At 26.2% G+C, this 18,872-nt stretch overlaps 14 protein-coding genes across 14 annotated transcripts in view, besides 23 other annotated features; 4 read left to right on the forward strand and 10 right to left on the reverse strand.

The window, feature by feature from the left end:
* Positions 1-487, reverse strand: part of EDI_070320 (uncharacterized protein) — a gene marked incomplete at both ends in the record, with an annotated part of 774 nt that extends 287 nt beyond the window's left edge. Inside the window, one exon of the mRNA XM_001733421.1 lies at positions 1-487. This exon is cut by the window's left edge and continues 287 nt beyond it. Coding sequence (XP_001733473.1) covers positions 1-487 — 487 coding nt within the window.
* Positions 488-668: 181 nt separating this feature from the next.
* Positions 669-1,443, reverse strand: EDI_070430 (uncharacterized protein; the record flags this gene model as incomplete). Its single annotated transcript, XM_001739207.1, has 2 exons — positions 669-1,245; positions 1,310-1,443. The coding sequence occupies 2 exons, from the start codon at positions 1,441-1,443 to the stop codon at positions 669-671; spliced, it is 711 nt and encodes a 236-aa protein (XP_001739259.1).
* Positions 920-943: a sequence feature (AT_rich).
* A 400-nt stretch (positions 1,444-1,843) lies between the features above and the next one.
* Positions 1,844-2,556, forward strand: EDI_070440 (uncharacterized protein; the record flags this gene model as incomplete). Its single annotated transcript, XM_001739208.1, has 3 exons — positions 1,844-1,935; positions 1,982-2,192; positions 2,308-2,556. The coding sequence occupies 3 exons, from the start codon at positions 1,844-1,846 to the stop codon at positions 2,554-2,556; spliced, it is 552 nt and encodes a 183-aa protein (XP_001739260.1).
* Positions 1,960-1,980: a sequence feature (AT_rich).
* Positions 2,557-2,747: 191 nt separating the features above from the next.
* Positions 2,748-4,582, reverse strand: EDI_070450 (AMP dependent ligase/synthetase, putative; the record flags this gene model as incomplete). The annotated part of the gene is made up of 2 exons (XM_001739209.1): positions 2,748-2,991; positions 3,033-4,582. The coding sequence occupies 2 exons, from the start codon at positions 4,580-4,582 to the stop codon at positions 2,748-2,750; spliced, it is 1,794 nt and encodes a 597-aa protein (XP_001739261.1).
* Positions 4,583-4,733: 151 nt separating this feature from the next.
* EDI_070460 (sentrin/sumo-specific protease, putative) lies at positions 4,734-6,140 on the reverse strand (the record flags this gene model as incomplete). Its single annotated transcript, XM_001739210.1, has 1 exon — positions 4,734-6,140. The coding sequence occupies one exon, from the start codon at positions 6,138-6,140 to the stop codon at positions 4,734-4,736; it is 1,407 nt and encodes a 468-aa protein (XP_001739262.1).
* Positions 5,052-5,075: a sequence feature (AT_rich).
* Positions 6,139-6,230: a sequence feature (AT_rich).
* A 102-nt stretch (positions 6,231-6,332) lies between these two features.
* On the forward strand, positions 6,333-7,143 carry EDI_070470 (phosphatidylcholine transfer protein, putative; the record flags this gene model as incomplete). Its single annotated transcript, XM_001739211.1, has 2 exons — positions 6,333-6,503; positions 6,556-7,143. 2 exons carry the CDS (start codon positions 6,333-6,335, stop codon positions 7,141-7,143), a joined length of 759 nt encoding a protein of 252 aa, XP_001739263.1.
* A 12-nt stretch (positions 7,144-7,155) lies between these two features.
* Positions 7,156-7,288: a sequence feature (AT_rich).
* Positions 7,289-7,342: 54 nt separating this feature from the next.
* Positions 7,343-7,370: a sequence feature (AT_rich).
* Positions 7,371-7,402: 32 nt separating this feature from the next.
* Positions 7,403-7,520: a sequence feature (AT_rich).
* Positions 7,521-7,872: 352 nt separating this feature from the next.
* Positions 7,873-7,930: a sequence feature (AT_rich).
* Positions 7,928-8,886, reverse strand: EDI_070480 (inositol polyphosphate multikinase, putative; the record flags this gene model as incomplete). The annotated part of the gene is made up of 2 exons (XM_001739212.1): positions 7,928-8,605; positions 8,779-8,886. The coding sequence occupies 2 exons, from the start codon at positions 8,884-8,886 to the stop codon at positions 7,928-7,930; spliced, it is 786 nt and encodes a 261-aa protein (XP_001739264.1).
* Positions 8,742-8,773: a sequence feature (AT_rich).
* A 2-nt stretch (positions 8,887-8,888) lies between the features above and the next one.
* Positions 8,889-8,913: a sequence feature (AT_rich).
* Positions 8,914-9,254: 341 nt separating this feature from the next.
* EDI_070490 (protein GPR107 precursor, putative) lies at positions 9,255-10,514 on the reverse strand (the record flags this gene model as incomplete). Its single annotated transcript, XM_001739213.1, has 1 exon — positions 9,255-10,514. One exon carries the CDS (start codon positions 10,512-10,514, stop codon positions 9,255-9,257), a length of 1,260 nt encoding a protein of 419 aa, XP_001739265.1.
* Positions 9,707-9,728: a sequence feature (AT_rich).
* A 257-nt stretch (positions 10,515-10,771) lies between the features above and the next one.
* Positions 10,772-13,243, reverse strand: EDI_070500 (Filamin-A-interacting protein, putative; the record flags this gene model as incomplete). Its single annotated transcript, XM_001739214.1, has 1 exon — positions 10,772-13,243. The coding sequence occupies one exon, from the start codon at positions 13,241-13,243 to the stop codon at positions 10,772-10,774; it is 2,472 nt and encodes an 823-aa protein (XP_001739266.1).
* Positions 10,786-10,844: a microsatellite.
* Positions 12,726-12,905: a microsatellite.
* Positions 12,994-13,021: a sequence feature (AT_rich).
* A 92-nt stretch (positions 13,244-13,335) lies between the features above and the next one.
* Positions 13,336-13,366: a sequence feature (AT_rich).
* Positions 13,367-13,400: 34 nt separating this feature from the next.
* Positions 13,401-13,434: a sequence feature (AT_rich).
* A 28-nt stretch (positions 13,435-13,462) lies between these two features.
* Positions 13,463-14,182, reverse strand: EDI_070510 (14-3-3 protein; the record flags this gene model as incomplete). The annotated part of the gene is made up of 1 exon (XM_001739215.1): positions 13,463-14,182. One exon carries the CDS (start codon positions 14,180-14,182, stop codon positions 13,463-13,465), a length of 720 nt encoding a protein of 239 aa, XP_001739267.1.
* A 43-nt stretch (positions 14,183-14,225) lies between these two features.
* Positions 14,226-14,263: a sequence feature (AT_rich).
* Positions 14,264-14,331: 68 nt separating this feature from the next.
* Positions 14,332-15,768, reverse strand: EDI_070520 (importin subunit alpha-7, putative; the record flags this gene model as incomplete). Its single annotated transcript, XM_001739216.1, has 1 exon — positions 14,332-15,768. The coding sequence occupies one exon, from the start codon at positions 15,766-15,768 to the stop codon at positions 14,332-14,334; it is 1,437 nt and encodes a 478-aa protein (XP_001739268.1).
* Positions 15,769-15,868: 100 nt separating this feature from the next.
* On the reverse strand, positions 15,869-16,222 carry EDI_070530 (uncharacterized protein; the record flags this gene model as incomplete). The annotated part of the gene is made up of 2 exons (XM_001739217.1): positions 15,869-16,005; positions 16,072-16,222. 2 exons carry the CDS (start codon positions 16,220-16,222, stop codon positions 15,869-15,871), a joined length of 288 nt encoding a protein of 95 aa, XP_001739269.1.
* Positions 16,029-16,070: a sequence feature (AT_rich).
* A 16-nt stretch (positions 16,223-16,238) lies between the features above and the next one.
* Positions 16,239-16,315: a sequence feature (AT_rich).
* Positions 16,316-16,390: 75 nt separating this feature from the next.
* Positions 16,391-17,843, forward strand: EDI_070540 (uncharacterized protein; the record flags this gene model as incomplete). The annotated part of the gene is made up of 3 exons (XM_001739218.1): positions 16,391-16,862; positions 16,924-17,066; positions 17,139-17,843. The coding sequence occupies 3 exons, from the start codon at positions 16,391-16,393 to the stop codon at positions 17,841-17,843; spliced, it is 1,320 nt and encodes a 439-aa protein (XP_001739270.1).
* Positions 16,879-16,934: a sequence feature (AT_rich).
* Positions 17,837-17,925: a sequence feature (AT_rich).
* Positions 17,926-17,944: 19 nt separating this feature from the next.
* On the forward strand, positions 17,945-18,826 carry EDI_070550 (zinc finger protein DHHC domain containing protein, putative; the record flags this gene model as incomplete). The annotated part of the gene is made up of 1 exon (XM_001739219.1): positions 17,945-18,826. One exon carries the CDS (start codon positions 17,945-17,947, stop codon positions 18,824-18,826), a length of 882 nt encoding a protein of 293 aa, XP_001739271.1.
* Positions 18,649-18,676: a sequence feature (AT_rich).
* Positions 18,827-18,834: 8 nt separating the features above from the next.
* Positions 18,835-18,868: a sequence feature (AT_rich).
* Positions 18,869-18,872: the final 4 nt, after the last annotated feature.

Below are 18,872 nucleotides of genomic sequence, written 5' to 3' on the forward strand. Positions count from 1 at the left end.
TTTGATCTGATCCACCATGGACTTGACCATAACAAGTGATTGGGATGACTTTGATTGTGCAATGGCATAACATCTGCAATTCCCAATTTGCCGTATTTGTTCTTTGTTCAAAACATCCACGAACTTGACTGTTTACTAATACCCCTTTAGTTCGTTGAGCTGATTGAATGTCAAGAGTATCAGTTGCTTGGAGGTTTCTTCGTTGTTCAGCACCACCTTGAATATTATTATTTACAAGTTCTGGCCTATGACATTGTTTAGCTGTCATTGTTTCTATGGTTGTAGCTGCTTGAAGATTTTTTGGTTGAGGAAGATGGACAGAACAATAAATCTCGTTTGTTCCTTTCAACAGTTTATAACTTGAAATAGAAAGGTTACAATGACATTCCTTACATTTCATACAGGATTTATGATAAAAAGTACCGTTAATGTTACAAGACTCAGCGGCATAAGCAAATTTATTACATATTGGACATCTATTAGACATGTTTGATTTTTTATTGTTTTTGAGTTTTCTGTTGGTTAGATCTCTTTTTAAAGAATGACAAGATTTAACTTTTTTTAAAGTTTAAAAGTTTTTAATTTTGAGAGTTAAAAGGATTGACTTATTCAATTATTTTAATTGAATAAACAATATTACAAATACACTAATTAAAAGTACTTTTAATTTAAGACTTGTTCACACGAAAACAAGAAGGAATAGGAAATTCAATATTACTCCACCAATCTAATGTATTCATCTCTTCTTTTAATAATTCAAAATTCTGTTCATATTGAGAGTTCAAAATATCGTCATTAAAAATTTCTTCATTTATCGAATTCTCATCAAAGCTTTTTGTTCGTTTAGATTCAAACTCTTTATGCCTATTACGCCCCATTTCTTCTAAGTCCTCAAGTAATTCTAGCATACCAGTTTCAGTATTAAAAATAATTTTAAAATTATCACAAGATAAATACTTCTTTCCTTTTGTGAGATGATTTGAGGTGTTTATAAAATAAGAATTTCCATCTGATTCAACACGAATAGAAGTACCACTAAGAGTATTTTTTTCTTTAGTTGATAGTGGTAAACTTCTGCCAAAGTAAAAGTCTTCTGTGTTGTCAAAATCATTTTTTCCTAAAGTACAACCATATACATTAATTAATCTATCTTCAAACATTGAACCAGACAATAACTCAGCAAGTTCAACTGCTTTTGATTCTCCAAAATCGATAATTGCCCATTTATTTCCATTTAATAACTTTCTATTGTAGTTAGATTATATTAATTATAAGTGATAAAAAAGAGATAACAGGAAAAAAAACAAACGATATTCTGATAGATACAATATCTCCACAGTGTTCAAATAAATTCATTAATTTTAGTGGGGTGATTGTTTTATTCAAATTTGTTACTTTAACACAGGTATAAAATTGACAAATACGATAACAATAAGGATCCATTTTGTATAAGAGTAACTTTCTTTAAAAGGAAAAACCTGGATTAAATATTTCTTTATGACCCATAAATCTAGGAGAAATGAAAAGAAGAACAATCTCGTATTTTCCTTTCACTTTTATAAAGTTTAGTGATTAAAAGAAATTCAATGATTTTTTGAATTGATATTTTGTTGAAAATAAAAAAAGAAGACAAAACTGAAAGATACGAAGAAAATATCTAAGATTCTTGTCAGCTAGAACAGAAGGAAACAAAGTTAACTGTTAATAAAAAACCCTAAAAATTAATTCAAATTTAAGTTTTTGAAAATGATTACTAAATATAGTGAAGGTCTTTGTAAAAGTACTTCATGTTTAGTACTTATACTTGAAAAGACCAAAATCAAGTGACTTATATTAACACACCATGGAACATATAATTACGCTATCATTATCAATTCATTATATAACACAATATGGAGAAGAACTTATTGTGAACTTTGATAATGGAATGAGTAAGTTTGAAAAATATTGTTTTAGAAGATAAAAAAAATTAATTAATTAGAAAAATGAGTTGGAACACAAACCATGTGTGGACAGTTACATTAACTATTCCACCAAGATCAACTAGGTGGTGGTATTCTGTGACAAGAGCAAATCAGATTATTAGAGTTGAGGATTTAGTTATTCCAAGGGAATTTGATTTTGATTCAAAAGATCGTTATTTTGAGGTTGTTGATCATTGGAATGAATATTTTACATCAGTAACCCCAATTGTTTGTTTTTGTTTAAAAACTCTTTTACACAGATTTTTTTATGAGAATAAAAAATAATTATTGAATTCATTATATAAATCATTATGTTGAGAATATAAACACATTAATCTTTTAGGCTTCAAAGAAATTAGTATCGTCAAAGTCAATGACTTCAAAGTTGATTAAAAGATATTTAATACCTCGATATCAAGCAACACTTGAACGAAGAAAATCACCAATCATAGACGAAATTAAACAATTACCTTCAACAAATTATTGTGGTGGAAATTGGGGGTATTTTGATGAATTTGCTCTGGAATATCCAAAAGATACAAAAGTTATTAGTGTATATTCATTACTTAGAGAAAATGAAACAGAGCAATAGGAAGATAAAACTGTATATATATACCTTAACAAATAGTTTATAAAATCTTTTATTCGTTATTGCTTTCTTTGATTGTAAAGATCTTTAATTATTTTCGTTTGATGAGAAAGTATCTTGTAATTCAATTTTATTATTGCTTCAGTAACAGTTTCGTAGTTGTGATAAAACCAAAATTATTCATATTTAATTTTCTAATTTATTGACTTGAATAATAGTCCTATATGATGCGAATATTTATTTAATAATTGTTGACGTTGTTCATCACTTAATGGTGGTTCTACAGTTGAATCAATTAATACAACAAACCGTTTAAGTTTATTACTTTTTGATAAATTCATATTAATTTTTTCTATTCGTTCTTTAAGGAAAGCACCATAGAATGGGTCTTTTCCAATATTTTCTTGTGAAGGAGCTTTCTTTCTTTTAGTTCTGTTTCTACTTCTTGTGGTGTTGTGAATAAAACACAACCAATAAACTTTTCATTATTACCAACAACCATTGAGCAATGAACTGTTGTAATTGTATTCAATTGTTCTTCAATTGGTAATGGATATACCCATTCTCCTGTTTTTGTAATAATCAATGGAATTAATGTCTGTTCTACAGAAATAAAATCGTTATGTTCTTTTTTTTCTATCCTTCCTTTAAAAATACTAGAAAATGTTGTTTCTGTGAACCAACCTTTATTTAGTGTTTGTTCAGTATAGCCACATGCAACAATTGGCCCTTCAATAGTAATTCTTCCCTGAACAATTTTTATAGAAATATCTTCGCTTAAGCTTGATCCAAGAGAATGTAAACAATAACATTTCTTTCTGTTGATACAACAATATCCTGTTGTTTCTGGAAGACATAAACCATCATAAACTGATAACCCTATTTCATGTAATTCATTTATCATATCTATTGTTAAAGGATTGATAGCATTAAGCAAAATTCGAGTTTTGTGGAGTCCAATCTTTTTAAGATTTCTTTTTAGAATCTTTATAGCAAATCTATACCTTTTTTGTTTATGGTCATCATCTTCTAATTGAGAACTTCCATTTAGAGCATTTTTCATTGCCCATTCATTCAAACTTCCTTTCTTTTGTTTCATCTTTTCAATAATTTTTTCATATATTCGAGGAATTCCTAAAATAATTGTTGGATAAACTTTTTTCATTAAAATAAACAATCCATTTGCATTTTTCCTCATTAGTTCAGGCGTTCCAATAAAAATATGAAATCGAAATATTAATGCTATGTAAAATGTCATAATCCTTTCAAAAAAGAAACTGTTTGATAGGAAATGTAAATAACGTTCTTTCTCACCAAATAGAAAGAGTTCATTTAGGTAATAACATTCACAAATAATATTATTATGACTCCATATTACTCCTTTCAATCCCCCTTCTTCATTTGGAATGTAAACAACTTCACAAATATCTTCTGGTTTTGTATTTTCAATAATTATTTGTATCTCTTTTTGTTTTTGTTGTTGAATTTCAGCATTTTCTTCTTTCAGTCGAATAAAATCTAAATATGATTGAATCGTTGGATTCGAAGTTTTTTTTGTTCCTACAACAACCATTTTAGTATCATAATCAGATTGAATTCTTTCAAATTTATTTTTTTGATGATAATCAAAAAAACATACTATGACTTTACTTGTTTGGATTACTTTATTTATCTCTACTATTGAAACTCTTGGTGATATAAATATTGGAATGAGTCCACAAAGAAAACACCCATAACAAATTTCAAATGATTCTTTACAATTATTCATACACAAAATAACTGATTTTTCTGAACGAACTGGATATCGATGTTTAATGTCCATTAATGAGTATGCACATTGAAAAGATGACCCAATCAATGATTTCCAAGAAATAGTAGTTTTATTATCATCTTTAAGTGTTAGTGCAGGTTCTTTAATAAATTGATTACACATTAAAGCTTCTACAATGGTTTTAGGAAACTTATCAAATAATTTAATTGGTTTTTTGTCAATACACTCAAGCTGAATTTGAATACTACGTTGTTCCATTGGTATAAGTCATTATTCTATTAAAGTTATTTTTCTTAAATAATCTTGTCTTTTCATGTAGAAGAGATGTTATAACAAGGAGATTCAATCTTTTGAAATTGAAAACTTTTTTAATTTAGACTATTGTAATAAATAACAAAAAATAATACAATTATTGTGTTACAGAAGCTATTGTCAATGCATCTTCAATAACTTCTCTAAAGTTTAGTGCTTCTTTTAATAACAAACAGTTTTCTAAATCGGATAATGTAGTGGGATTTGTTCTTGCAATTTTATCAATAAAGTATAACATAAATACACCACAATCAATGGTATTTCGTTGACGAGGAGCTTTAACCACAAATTTATCTAATTGGCGAGTTCCTTCTTTAGATAACGAAGCAATAAACCTCTTTAATTTTTTGATAATTCCGGCTCTTGATTCATTTTGTGGCATACTGTCAATAGCAAGAATGCAAGGATCATGTTCAAAAATATTATTATTATTTTTATACTGTATTTTTTCTTTTGATTTTTTAGATTTTTCTTCACTTTTTTTATACAGTTGACAGCAAACTATAAATAAATACCAATGACCTGATTTTCCATCTCCTTGATACTGAGGAATAAAAATAAACTTCTTTTGGAACCAGTCTTCTTTCACCCATCGAACTAATTCATCAAAATTACCACTTTCTAATTTTCTGCAGAAATATGAATTACAAAAGTAGTACTGTTTTTGTTGTAGTTCGTTTTGAAGAAATTCAATATAAAAATTAATGACAATATCATTTAACATATCTCCTCTAACACGTTTTAGATCTACATCACAAATAGCAATTGAGTTATATCTAAAAAGTTCAACCCCTTCTCTATCATCAATTTCCTTTGATAGTTTTCTAGTAATTCTTCTTAGACTAATTGTTGGTTGTGGTTTTTTAGAATCATTGTGCAAAGTCAAATCAATTTCTTCTTCTTCTTCTTCAACAAGGTCAATACATTCTGTTGTTAATTCTTTCTTTTCTATTTTAGTTTTTATTCCTTTTCGTTGTTTTGGTATTTGATGCTTATACTCATTTAAAGCTGTTTGAACTGTCTCTTTATGAGGTGTTGTAGTACCTTCAATTCCAACTTTCCCTCTTTTTCCTTTTGTTTCATTTTCTAATTGTTTAAGATAACTGTCAACCTTTTCTGTGAAACTTCCTGGAGATGAGTCATAACGTGCCCTTCGTTTTTCAGTTAATCCAACCTGTTTTAATCCGTCAATAAATGGTTTTGAATCTTGTTGTATTAAAAAAAATGCATTATCATCAGAGTCTTTACAATGAATTTGAAGGATGATGGCATTTGTTTTCTTTTCAATAACAAATTTAGTAATTTCATCAACATCAATTTCTCCTCCATTAAATAATAATTTGTGTTTATTTAATTGAATGACTTGTTTAGATAAGTCACAAGAATGACGATAAAAATACATTGGACATTCAACTTGCCACTGTTTTCCATTTTCATTAAAGGCACTTTTTGTCTCTTCATTCAAAATACTTTTCCCTATAAGGTTTATTCCTTTACTCGTCATTAAATTAAATCTTTTGTTTAGATTATTTCAATATTTTATGATTTTTTTATATTATTTTTTTGTTTTTAATAACAAAAAAATTTTTTAAATGAAATGATATAATGAAAAAAGACGAAAAAACTCACCAAGAGTGAAAGATAAATAACCTATCCCTTTCATGAACTAGAAAACAGTACTCAAGTTAAATAAGGGATGAGTGATTGGATGGTTCAATTATACGGGGATGTGTATACACTAACAAATAATCCAAAATATCCTGTCCCTTCATTAGAAGATTTTATGGAATTTAAAAAGATACTTGATGATGATGAGGGATGGAAAGTGAAACAAGACAAAAATGGAACGAAAGTGTTATTTAGAGATGTTTGTTATTTTTGATATGAAAAATTCTTCGTATTAATATTTATGTTCATAGGCAGAAAATGAAGAAATCCTTCAAGTCAAATTAAAAACTATGGCACTACATGATATTCCTGCTGAAGTACTTCATGATGTTGTACAAGATCCAGCATATAGAACAGAATGGGATACATCTATGAAATCAGAAAGATTAATTGAACAAATTGATGAAAATACTGAAATAGGATATTATAGTGTTAAAATGCCATTCACTATAAAGAACCGTGATTGGGTCAACATGAGGTCTTGGTGGTTTAATGAAGACAAATCATTATTTATTATTATTAACCATTCAGTTGAACATGAAAAAGCACCAGTTGAAAAAGATTTTATTCGTGCAAAGAGTCTTAAAACTGGTTATATAATAGAAAAAACTCCAGATGGTACTAAATTAAGTTTCTTTAGTTGGAATGCTTGGAATGGATGGATCCCTCATTGGTGTGTAAATAAAGCAACAAAAACAATGGTAGCTGATTGTGTAGAAGATTTAAGAAAGGCTTCTGCTAAATACCCTGAGTGGAAAAAAGCTAATCACCCTGAAGAAAAATATTGGATGAAAGAAGGTAGAGTCATTCTTGAATCAAAAAAAAAGTTAGAAGAGTAATTTACTTTCAAGTTTATTTTATTTCTTAAAAGATTTAAAAACTATTATCATTTTAATAATAATAATAGTTATATTATACATTGTTAAATATCCTTATTTTAATTATTAATATATAAATATTATAATTTACAATATAACTTTATTTCAACAGCGCTTTGAACTGAGATTTTGAGAATACTTCAATACTTCTTTGAATTCGTTATAAAAATAATTCATATATTAAAAAACTTTCTAAAAAGAGTTTAATTTAACAAACACCTTTAATTAAATTAATTTTAATAATATTTTTTATTCCTTTGAAATAGTATTAATATTCTTTATCTTTATTTTATCTAAAAATTTTAATTAATAACAAACACAATAAAATAATTTAATTTGGAAATAAAGAAAATTAGAATATATATGCCAATCTGAGTTATAATTTTTGATTAATTTTTTAGTCACAGTTTCTCTATTATACAAACTAAAAACACATTTAAGGTTTTAGTAAAAAATAGTAGTATAATTGTTATTAGTAATAACTTTAATTGACATTACAACCTAAGTGTTAAATTTTTTTAACATATTTCGTGTATAAAATAATATAAACATACTTTTTCTAAATTAAAAATGGGATAAATTAAGGAAAAAAAATATAACAAATTTTCTGTTAAAATTATCTATTAAATTAGAACTTAATAAATAACTTAATGAATATTAACAACCCCCTTATAAAAGAAACCAAGTAACTTATTTAATAAGTAAATTAATAAAAAGAAAAAGAAGTTTTTATTTTTAATAAAATTTACAATAAGTTAAATTCACTATGTAATTCTTCTAACATTGTATTTAAAGTTGTAAGACCAGTAACAAACCCATCGTCTACATTACACTCTTCTTCTGTAACATCCCAAGCATGAGCAAAGTCAATAATTTTACATGCATGTTTTTGGTCTTCAAATTTACTAGCACCATCATAAACAAAAAGAACAGAAGCAGAGAACATCTTAAACTGTTTTTTATTCATTACATCAATCATTTTATTAGTGCTTTGAATAAAGTAAGGGAGAAGATCATTTCTATACTTTTCTCCATCAAAGAAATATAATTTAATATATTCTTTTAATGAATCTCTGGTATTAACTTCATTTGTACACAAATACCTTGAATATAAAATAGGTTTGTCAGTGATGTTACGTCTCATTCCACTAAACCGAACACCAAGTGAGGTAGTAGTAGATGTTGAATCAACAATCAATCTTTTTTTCATTTTTTTAGAAGAAGTTTCTGGATCCCAGGTTTGTGTACCAATTTTTAAATCTAAAACAAATGGTTTTTTAACTTGATTCATTAAATTTTCCATTTTAATAAATTCAAATTCTCCATAACCAAAATCATGTTCTTCAATTCCATAAAACTTTGGAATAATTTCACTTTTACTCCACTCTTTATCATTTTGAACTTTTAAATAAAAAGCCTTTTCCTAAAAATATTAATTATCAATTTCTCACAAATTTATTTTTCAATTTTATTTTTGCTTTTCTTTAGGTTTTGTTCTCTTTATAAAAAGAGGGAAATGCAAATGAAAACAGTAAATTAGCATATTTTTTGTTTTCAACTAAAATTGAATATTATTTATAAAAATAAAAAACAAACCCTTGGAGCAAGACAAGGCTTAAGCAAATATTTACCTTTTGGAACTAACTGGTGACTTCCACCATGACCTCCTGCTTGAACCCATTCTGATTTTGTTGGTATAGACATTGTAAATTTAATTTATTATATTTATAAGTTCCTTTAAATACCAATTATAGGATTCCTTTTCGTTCTTTGTAATTCACGCGTCTCCACGAATAGAAACGTCAAATAAAGAAACTATTAATAAATAGAAAAAAATACTAGAATATATTTCGGTTTAATCTTTCAAAAATAAAATGATTGTAATATTTTTTTTTCTTCGTAAAAATACAATTTCTAACACAAAATAGTATTAAGAAAGAGAAAAAATGAGTGGAACATATTCCGTTTTAAATTGTGTTCCATAATATTTTGTTACAAATGCAAAAATATTATACTAAATGTCAAAACAATTTAAAAAACAAAATGAGTTAAAATGAGTTAGAAGAGTAAATTTATTCAAGCTCAACAACAATATCATTTTTATTACTAGTGGTTGAATGTTTATCTTCTTGATTTTTATTATTATCAACTAAAACTACACTTTTTATCTCTTCATTTTGAGATATTTCAGTAGGAAAAGAAGTTAATGACACTTCTTGTTGATAACTTTTTGTATTTTTAGAAATTTCTTGTTTAGTTTCATCGAAAGAATTTTCTGTCGTTAATTCTTTTGGTTCATTGGATAATGAAATAACTTTTTTAGGTCTAAAAGCAATCATTAAATAAATTGAGTAAATAATATAAAGAGCTTTATCAACAGATAAATAAATAAAATCAAATTCTCTTGTTGAAGCAATATCATTAATATATGCAAGTAATATTTTAAAATAAGCAATAGTAAGTAATATTGAATAACATCTACTAAATCTTTGATATTGTTTTAATGTTTTTACTTCTGTACCAGTATTTTTTTTTAATAAATTTAACGTTTTAATTAAAGGAAAGAGAATACAAATACTACATATAATATCAATCATTCTTAATACAGAAGTTACACGTGTACTTACCAATTCATTTTCTTTAGCAATAAGATATAAGATATTTGAAAGGACTTGAAGAAATATAAAGAATAATAAAATCTTTTTTTGTTCAAAACTGAATTTACTTTTTCTTGACCACCCAGAAGCAACAAGCAATGTAACTATATAAAATGACATGGTTTCTATTATACGAAAGATATAGTCAAAGTATCGAATATTTGAGATTCCTTTAGAGTCAGTTGCTTTTAATGTTAAAACATCAAAACAAAGATGTAAGAAAAGGATAATGCCAAACCCTGTAATAAGAGTTTGTATAGTATGAATTTCACGTTTATGCAATAAGTATAAATCACATAATATTACTACTAATAAAATAAATCCAAAAAATTCTGTTATCACAATCATTGGATATTCACCATAACTAAGATAGTGATAAACACCATCTTTTGTATATCCTTGAATAATTTTTGCATTAAATCCTTTTATTTTCTTATCTCCACATGAAAAATAAACAAGTCTGTATGTTCCTTTTTTTACATTTATATGTGTTGATTGTGTTTTTAATTGAAAAAATACATAACCCTTTGAAGATGCATCTGATAACTGTCCGTTCAATGTCATTTTACAAATATCATTAATTGGATATTCTGATGGTAACAATACAAATCCAGTATAACTACTGTCTTGTTCTTCAACTAATTCATTCTTTGGATAAATATTTTTATTTGACATTTTTATTCAAAAAAAAACTGAAACAAACTTTTTTTATATCAATATAAAAATCACCATTTTCTCCATATGAGAATTCTTTTAATGAAACTAACTTTCTAGAAGTAGAAGAAACTGAAAATGAAAATATCTCTGCCTTAACAAATAGGAAAAGGGTTATTAACACAATAAATACCATTTCCTTTTTTTAAGTTCTTTCAATTCAAAAGAAAAAATAAACAAAATTCTTATTAATAAAAACGAAAGAATGAAATAAAGATTTATTTTTTAGATTTTTTCTTTTCTTTTTCTTTTTTCTTTTCTTCTTTCTTTTTCTTCTTTTCTTCTTTACTTGTTAGATGAGCTGGTTTTGGTGGTATTGGTGGTTGTTCCATTGGTGTGGCTGGTGTTGTTTGGTGTTGTGTTTGTGAGTTTGTCTTAGAGTTAAGGCTTTGATGATGTTTTGGTGGAAGAGCAGCTGGTGCTGCTGGTTTAGGTGGTAAAGTGTTTTGCTTAGGTAGTTGTTCTGAAGGAGGTTGTTCTTTTGTTTCATTTTGTTTTACAGTTCTTCTGAGTAGTCTTTCATTTTTTGAAGTTTGTGTTTGTTCATGACGTTGTTGCTCTGCTTTTTGTTCTGCTTGTTGTTGAACCATAGCAAGAGGTTCTGTTGGTTGTTGTTGAACTTTTTCTTTAAATTGTTGAGAAAATGACTTTCTTCTTCCACCAGTGGCTTTTAATTGAACAGAAGCAGGATTAAATCCAACTGGAATTCCCATTCTGATACCTCCCATTTGCATTCCTGGTATACCCCTTGCACCAACTGGGGTTCTCTTCTTAACTGAAGATTCTTCACTACTAACTTCAGTTGATTCTTCATGAGATTCTACTTTAACAGTAGATTCTTCATTACTAGTTGGTAAAGAGTTTCTAAATTCCATTAAATTCTTAGTAGGAGCTTGCCTTCCAGTCTTTCTATTTGGTCTGATACCTGTTCGAATTAAATCACCTTCTGACTCTAGTATTGACATTTCAATTTTAATATTAGCACTATCAGATTTTCTTCTCTTAGTGTCTTCTCTATTTACTTTACTTTGTTGAAGAGTGCCATCTTTTTGTGTTTCTTGTTCATCGAAATTATCTTCTTCTATATTTGATAAGTTATTAAGACTATTTCTATGAGTTATAGTTGGTTTTTTATTTTCATTATTTATTTCTAAAGTTGTTGACTCATTACTTTCTTTTGTTGGTAATTCCGAAGTTATTGGTTTTTCTTTAGAAGAATCAACTGACTCTAAATTACTGATTGAATCAGATATTTTTGTTTGTTGGTCTTTTGTTGGTTCCATAGAACCTTCTGTTATTCTAGGTATATCATTGTTTTGTTCAATTAATTTTTCTTCCTGTTGTGTAGTTAAACTTTCTTGAGAAAGAACTTTTTTTTGAGGTTCTTCCTTTTCTTTATCCATCTCAGCCTGTAACTCTTTTTCTAATTGAAGTTGGATTTGTCTTTCTAACTCTTTTTGTTCCTCTTCATTATCTGATTCTTTTATAGTAACTTGATTAGGTTTAGTATTTTCATTATCACTTATTTTATTTAGTTCTCTTGGTTCTTCTTGCTCAATATTAGTTTGTTCTTCTTTGTTAACTGTTATATTTTCTTCATTTTTATGCTGCTCTTGTTCAAGTTCTCTTTCTAACTCCCGTTCCAATTCTTCTTCTATTTTACGTTTACTCTCTTCAGATAAATCTTCATCGCTGTCATCACTGCTTTTAACTTCGTCTGATTCATTCAAACCAGAAATATCTCCAAAACCATTTGACATAATGTCATTTAAAACTTCTTGATAAATTTCATTTCTTGTTTGTTCTTCCATATCATCCAACATTTTCATACACATGTCCATCATTTCTGTTTTAATTTCTTCTGTTTTGGTAGCTTCAAATTGAGCTCTTTTAATTTCTTCTTCCTTTTCTATTTCTGTAATCCTTTTATCTAATTCTTCTTCAGCTTCTTTTTGAATTTCATCAATAATTTGTTTTGTTTTTTCAGATTCAAATATTTTTTTGTCTTCTTCGAATTTTATAATAAGATCATTCTTTTCTTTTTCCCAACTATCTTCTTTTTCTTTGAATTGATTTTGAAGATTTTTAAATTCTTCAATTTGTTTCTTTAATTCTTCAATTTCTTTAATTCTATTTGCTTCTTCATTATTTCTTTTAGTTTGTTCCTCTAAATATTCTTTTTCTAATTTTTCTTTTTCCTCTGAAAGTGTTTTAATAATTGATTCTTGTTCTTCATTTTTTTGTTTGATATCATTTTTTTCATTTTCTAATTCTTCAACTTTTCCTTTCAATACTTCCTTTTCATTTTTAATTTTTTCAATACTTTCAATTAACTCTTTTTGTTTTTCCTTTAGTTCAGTGATATTAATAGAATTTTGTTCAATAGTATTTTTTTGTGTATTGTTTTCTTTTTCTAAAGATACCTTTTGTTCTTCTTGTCTTTTTATTTCATTTTTTAAATTATTAATCTCAACAACTTTCTCTTCAACTTTTGCTTTCCATTCTTTTTCTGTTTCTTCTCTAACCTCGTTGGCAACCTTCTTTTTCATATCAGAAATTAATTCACTAACATTTCCTTTTTTTTCTTTGGAAGCTGCTTTTTCAGCTTTTCTTTTTTCTCTCATTTCCTTTTCCATCCGAGCACGGATTTCAGCCTTTTTGGCTTCTAACGCTTTCTCCTGTTCACTCATATTTGATAATTCTTTTGAGTTCCTTTAATCTGATCTTTCAATTCCTCAAAACTCCAAAAACATTTCCCCCTTATTTTATATGGAATATTGTGTTTTATTCTTATTTTAATAAAAATAATTTTTGCTATCGTTAAATAAGTTTCACAATAATCTTATCAAAATAAAATAAGATTTAAAAATAATTTTAAATACAAAAACGAAAATAACCATTTAATTCACTTATTCTTCATCACAAGCGTCAGAAGTCCAGAGCGTTAAGTTGTCTCTTAATAATTGCATAATAAGAGTAGAGTCCTTATACATATTTTCTGGAACTTCATCTAATTTAGCAATAGCATCATCAAAGGCTTGTTTAGCAAGTTGACAAGCTTTATCAGCGTCATTCATAATTTCAAAATAGAAAACAGAGAAATTAAGAGCAAGACCAAGTCTAATTGGATGGGTTGGAGCAAGTTCAGCATTAGAAATTTCAGTAGCTTCAGTGTATGCAGCAAGTGATTTGTCAGCAACTTCTTTTCGTTTTTCATCAACAGTGAATTCTGCAAAATATCTGTAATAGTCACCTTCCATTTTCTTGAAGAAGACTTTACTTTCTGCAGTAGATGCTTTTGGAAGAAGATTATCTTGAATTACTTTAAGAACATCATCACAACAAGTAGAGAGCTCTTTTTCAATTTTAGCTCTATATCCTTTGATAATTTCAACATGTTTATCGTTTCCTTTAGCTTGTTCTTTTTGTTCAAGAGAAGAAATAATTCTCCATGAAGCTCTTTTAGCTCCAATAACATTCTTATAAGCGACTGATAACAAATTTCTTTCTTCAATAGATAATTCTGCTTCCATTTCTGCAACTTGTTTCATAGATTGAACCATTTCATCATATCTTTCGCTTTGTTCAGCGAGTTTAGCAGTATAGACACAATCTTCACGTGAAGCCATTTATTGAATGTTTATTTAAAGTTCTATTTTTCTAAGTTCAGGGTTTAATTTATTTTTTTTAATTTTTTAATTTCTTTTTATCATTTAGTTCATTTTTGTCTTGTTAATTATTCTTCCTTATAAAACCAATTAAAATTGGCATAAATCAATTATAACATCAATTCTGGTTCTCTAAAATAGTTTTCTAATAAATTAGTTGCCAAGTCTTTTGTTCTTTTATCTGGTTCATTAATAATAATATCTTCTAATACAGTTTCAAACTGGAATTCTTCAGCCACATCATTAATGTTAACTTTATTATCGTCACAAAATCGACATACATTTCTTATTGATTTTAACGTTATTATTAATAATTTAGATGGTAAATTTTGTTCATTACAAATAGAGAATAATGCTGCAATAACTGCTGGACAATTTGTAAGAAGTATTTGTAACATTTGATTTGTAGCTCCAAAACAGAAATTAGATAATGCCCATTCCATTTCTTCACGAGCTGTTTTTGAGACATCTCTTTGAATAATTAATCCAGGAATATTATAAAGAAGTTTACTGTCAAGAATTAATTGAAGTAGAGATATATCTTTACATGCTGTAATATTTGATATAGCATAATATAGTTCTTTTAAAATTGAAGGGTCCATTGAATCATTTAAGGAAATAAATATTGGAAGTAATTGAGTAATTAATTGTTTAGCAATTTCATCTTCATAGGTTAATAAATTACCAAAAAACCTTATAGAAGGAACAGCTATTTTAATTTCTGATGAACGACAGCAATACAACATTTTTTCAATAACTTGTTTTGTTAAAACACATTTAAATTGATTCGGTATTAATGCAATATACTGAAGTGTCCAACATGCATCAGAAATTAGTTCATCATTATCATTTGTACTATATTCAAAACAACTCATTGCGAATTGAATTACTATTTGAATGAAATTAGAATTAATTTGTTTATTTTCTGATCTTCTTACTAATGAACAAAATAACCACATTATTTGACTTCGAGTACGTAACGTTGGAAATCTTTGTAAAACAGAAGGGAAGTATTGAATAATTCCACTATTAATAATAATTTCTGATGGAACAATACCATCAGATGCAATATTTGCCATTAACCAAAGAAGATGCATAACAATACGTTCATCATTAGAATTAATTAAATATTCAAAATATAAAGAAATTCCTTGTTGACAAATTTCATTTGAATTTTCAAGGGAAAAAGCAGAATAATTAATAAGAATTGATAATGAATAAAAAACAATATCGTTATTATCACTTTTAAGATTTTTAATAATTGTTTTAATTGTTCCTGTTGATTTAATAACTTGATAAGGTACAGGATCATTACTAAGTGTTTCTAATAATTGCATTAAATAATTTGTATTCCCATTAATAACTTCATAACATAAGTTGTGCATCTCTTCAATAGGAATTAACCCATCTTTTCTTGGTTCAAAATCAATTTTCCTTCTTTTTTGGTTCATTATTTGATTTCTTTTTTGTACTCTTAATTGACCAATTTCACTATGACGTTGTTGACATTGTTGTTGAAGCTTTAGGTCGCTTGATCTAAATGACATTGAATGGTTCAGTTTTTACAACAGGGTTTCTTCTTTTTTCTTATTCAAAAGATAAAAAATAAAATGATTAAAATATCGTTTTGTATAACAAAATAAAAGATTATAGCGTTATAGCAAGAAATATAACAATAATCAATACACAACATAAATAACATATTAACGACCACCTCACTTTATCTTCTGATCTTAGTAAAAGAGTTTTAAGTCGCGATTGTGTTTTTTTTACATGGTCATGAACTAAAGGTGTTTTTTCATCAATCTAATAAAATTAATAATAAAACAATAAAAATTAAATAAAAAAACTAACTTCATCTAACAAATCTGAGTGTACATTAAGTTCATCTGAAATTCCTTTCACATTAGAGTGTATTCTAATTGCTATATCACCAAGTGAGTTTATCATTTCGTTTTGTTTTGTGACTTCATTAGAATATAAATTGTAATTGGTTGTCATTTATTGATATGAAAAGATTTTTAAGATTTTTTTAACTACTTTTTTTTCAAAAAAAACATAAAAATAAAACAAAAATTAATAAATATATTTTTAGAAGGATGTCATAAGTTTTTTAACAAATTCTTTCATTATAATTTTTAGTCAAATAAACTAAATAATCAATAAGTAATGTCAGTGATTGAAATGATTAAATGTATTAATAAAAGTGATGAAGAGACAAGTTTAATAAAAGCGACAAGAAATGAAGAAATTCCACCAAAAGAGAAACATTTAGAAGAAATAATGCATTATTATACCGAAGAAGTAAATTCAAAAAGAATGACAGAATTAATTTGTGAATTAATAAAGAAGAGTAATAAAGGATGGATAGAAGTTCAACACATATTAATTATAGTTTTAAATGTAATTAAGATTGATTACAAAAAAGAATTACTAAAAAAAATAAAAAACGAAAATTTAGAATTTGGTGTTATTATCCAGTTAGGTTTAACTGAAAAAGATGATCTCACTAGAATATTTTGTAAATATATTGACTCTATTGTTAAATTATATGAAAGATTTGATATTATAATGGAAGAAAATACTCCATTAACACCTCTTTGTAATGAAGTGGATTGGAGAAATGCATTTAATAAATTTGGTTTGTTTTTTAGCAGTAAATAATTATCAAATAATAAATTTAATTATTTTAATTGTTTTAGATATTATTATTGGATTATTTAATGATTTAAAACAAATTCATTGGAAAAACATTGACTTATATCTTTCTAAATTAACAATTTATGTTATTGAAATATTAATAAAAGAAATGGCTATAATAGTTATTAAACTGAGTTATTATATAGTTTGTTTGTTTTTTGTTTTTATTATTTCTTAATTAATTATCTAATTTTCTTAAAAACTAACTACGTTGTAGAAAACGTTTTTGATTGATTGTAAATCAATTAAAAATGATGACGTTATGAAATTTATTTCAAAATTAAATGACTTTGATTCAGTTCAACATTTTTATTTCCAAAAATTACCTAAATTAATTCCTTCATCTCAAATACCAACATTTCCTATTCTTTCTTATCGTTCTGGAATTTTTTCTTCTTTAATTAATTCATTAGAATTAACAAAGAAATATGACCAACAAATACAATCAAAATTGTTATTAGATGTTATTAATGAATTTAGTTTACAATGTTCTTTAAATGAAACTCCTTTAAGAGAGTTTATTCATGAACATGACACTTATTCTCATTCAAGCTCTCATTCATTATCTCGATCAACTTCTCATTCAGCAGCTAGTTCATGTCAAAGATCAAGAAGTCATTCTAAACCATCGTCAACCTCTAATTCAAGAAAGAATTCATTAAGTCTTCAAAAACAAGTTAATGATGGTTATGGGGCAATAGGAATATCATTAAGATTATCGGAAACCTCATCAAAGAAAAAAGAAGGATATCTTATCAAAACATCAACACCAAATAGTGGGACATTGGCTGATCTTTATAAAAAGAGATCTTATTCTAAATCAGGTAAAATTGATATTGACCAAAGTCATCTTAAAAAGAAAAGTATTACAACACCATCAGATGGAGTTCCAATAAAGAAATCTTTTTCATTTTCAAATTAATACATTTTTTTTATTTGCTTTACTTTAAAATAAATTATATTTTTCAAAAATTATAAAAGAAATTAATTAAATAAGTTATTTAGAACTTAGAATTTAATTAAATGGAAAGATTCCAACAAGAACAACAAATAGGAAATAACTCATTACAAACACCTAAATTCCTTCAATCAAAAAATAAGATAATTCAAAAATTTAGATTTTTTGTTGGACTTATTCCAATATTTATTCCAGTATTATTAGTTGGGATGTATTTACTTTTCTTTAGCTTTATCTTTAAATATGTTAAAGAATTATTTTCAATATCATTTGTTATTTTTATATTTCTATGGTCACATTATAAATTATATTGTTTATTATATCATTGGTTTAAATCATATACAACTAAACCATTTATTATTCCAATTAATTATTATCACTCTTTAGTAAATAATTCTAATTTAATTGAATTTTGTGATATTTGTAATCAACAAAAATATCCAAGAACTCACCACTGTTCAGTTTGTAATCAATGTGTGGTAAGATATGACCATCATTGTGCTTGGTTAAGTTGTATTGGATTACATAATATTAGACATTTTTATTTATTTCTTTATCATGGAACTACAACTACATTATTAGGATTATATATGTTAATAGTTATTCTTTATAATAAAAAAGGAAATCAAGAATTTTATTTTAAATCGGTTTTATTAATAACACTTGTTTTAGCAAATTTATTTATTACTTGTTTATTACAATTTATTATACAAACTGTAATGATTTCTGTTAATGAAACAATGGTCGATATGATTTCTACTATTAACTCATTAATTAAAAATAAAACTTTAATTTTACCTTATTATATTTCTTTAATTGAAAATTGGAGAGACGCTTTTCTTGTAAGAAAAGACCTTTCTCTTTTATGGTATTTTCTTCCATACACCCCTTCTATTAAATATAATATAACTGTTGATGATCTTGACTCCATTGAAATTGATGTTTAATTCATTTCTATTTATTATTTAATTTTAAATAAAGTAAAATTACTCA

This window comes from Entamoeba dispar, genomic scaffold, assembly GCF_000209125.1.
Source record: "Entamoeba dispar SAW760 scf_1105229462071 genomic scaffold, whole genome shotgun sequence".
Classification (NCBI taxonomy): domain Eukaryota; phylum Evosea; order Mastigamoebida; family Endamoebidae; genus Entamoeba; species Entamoeba dispar.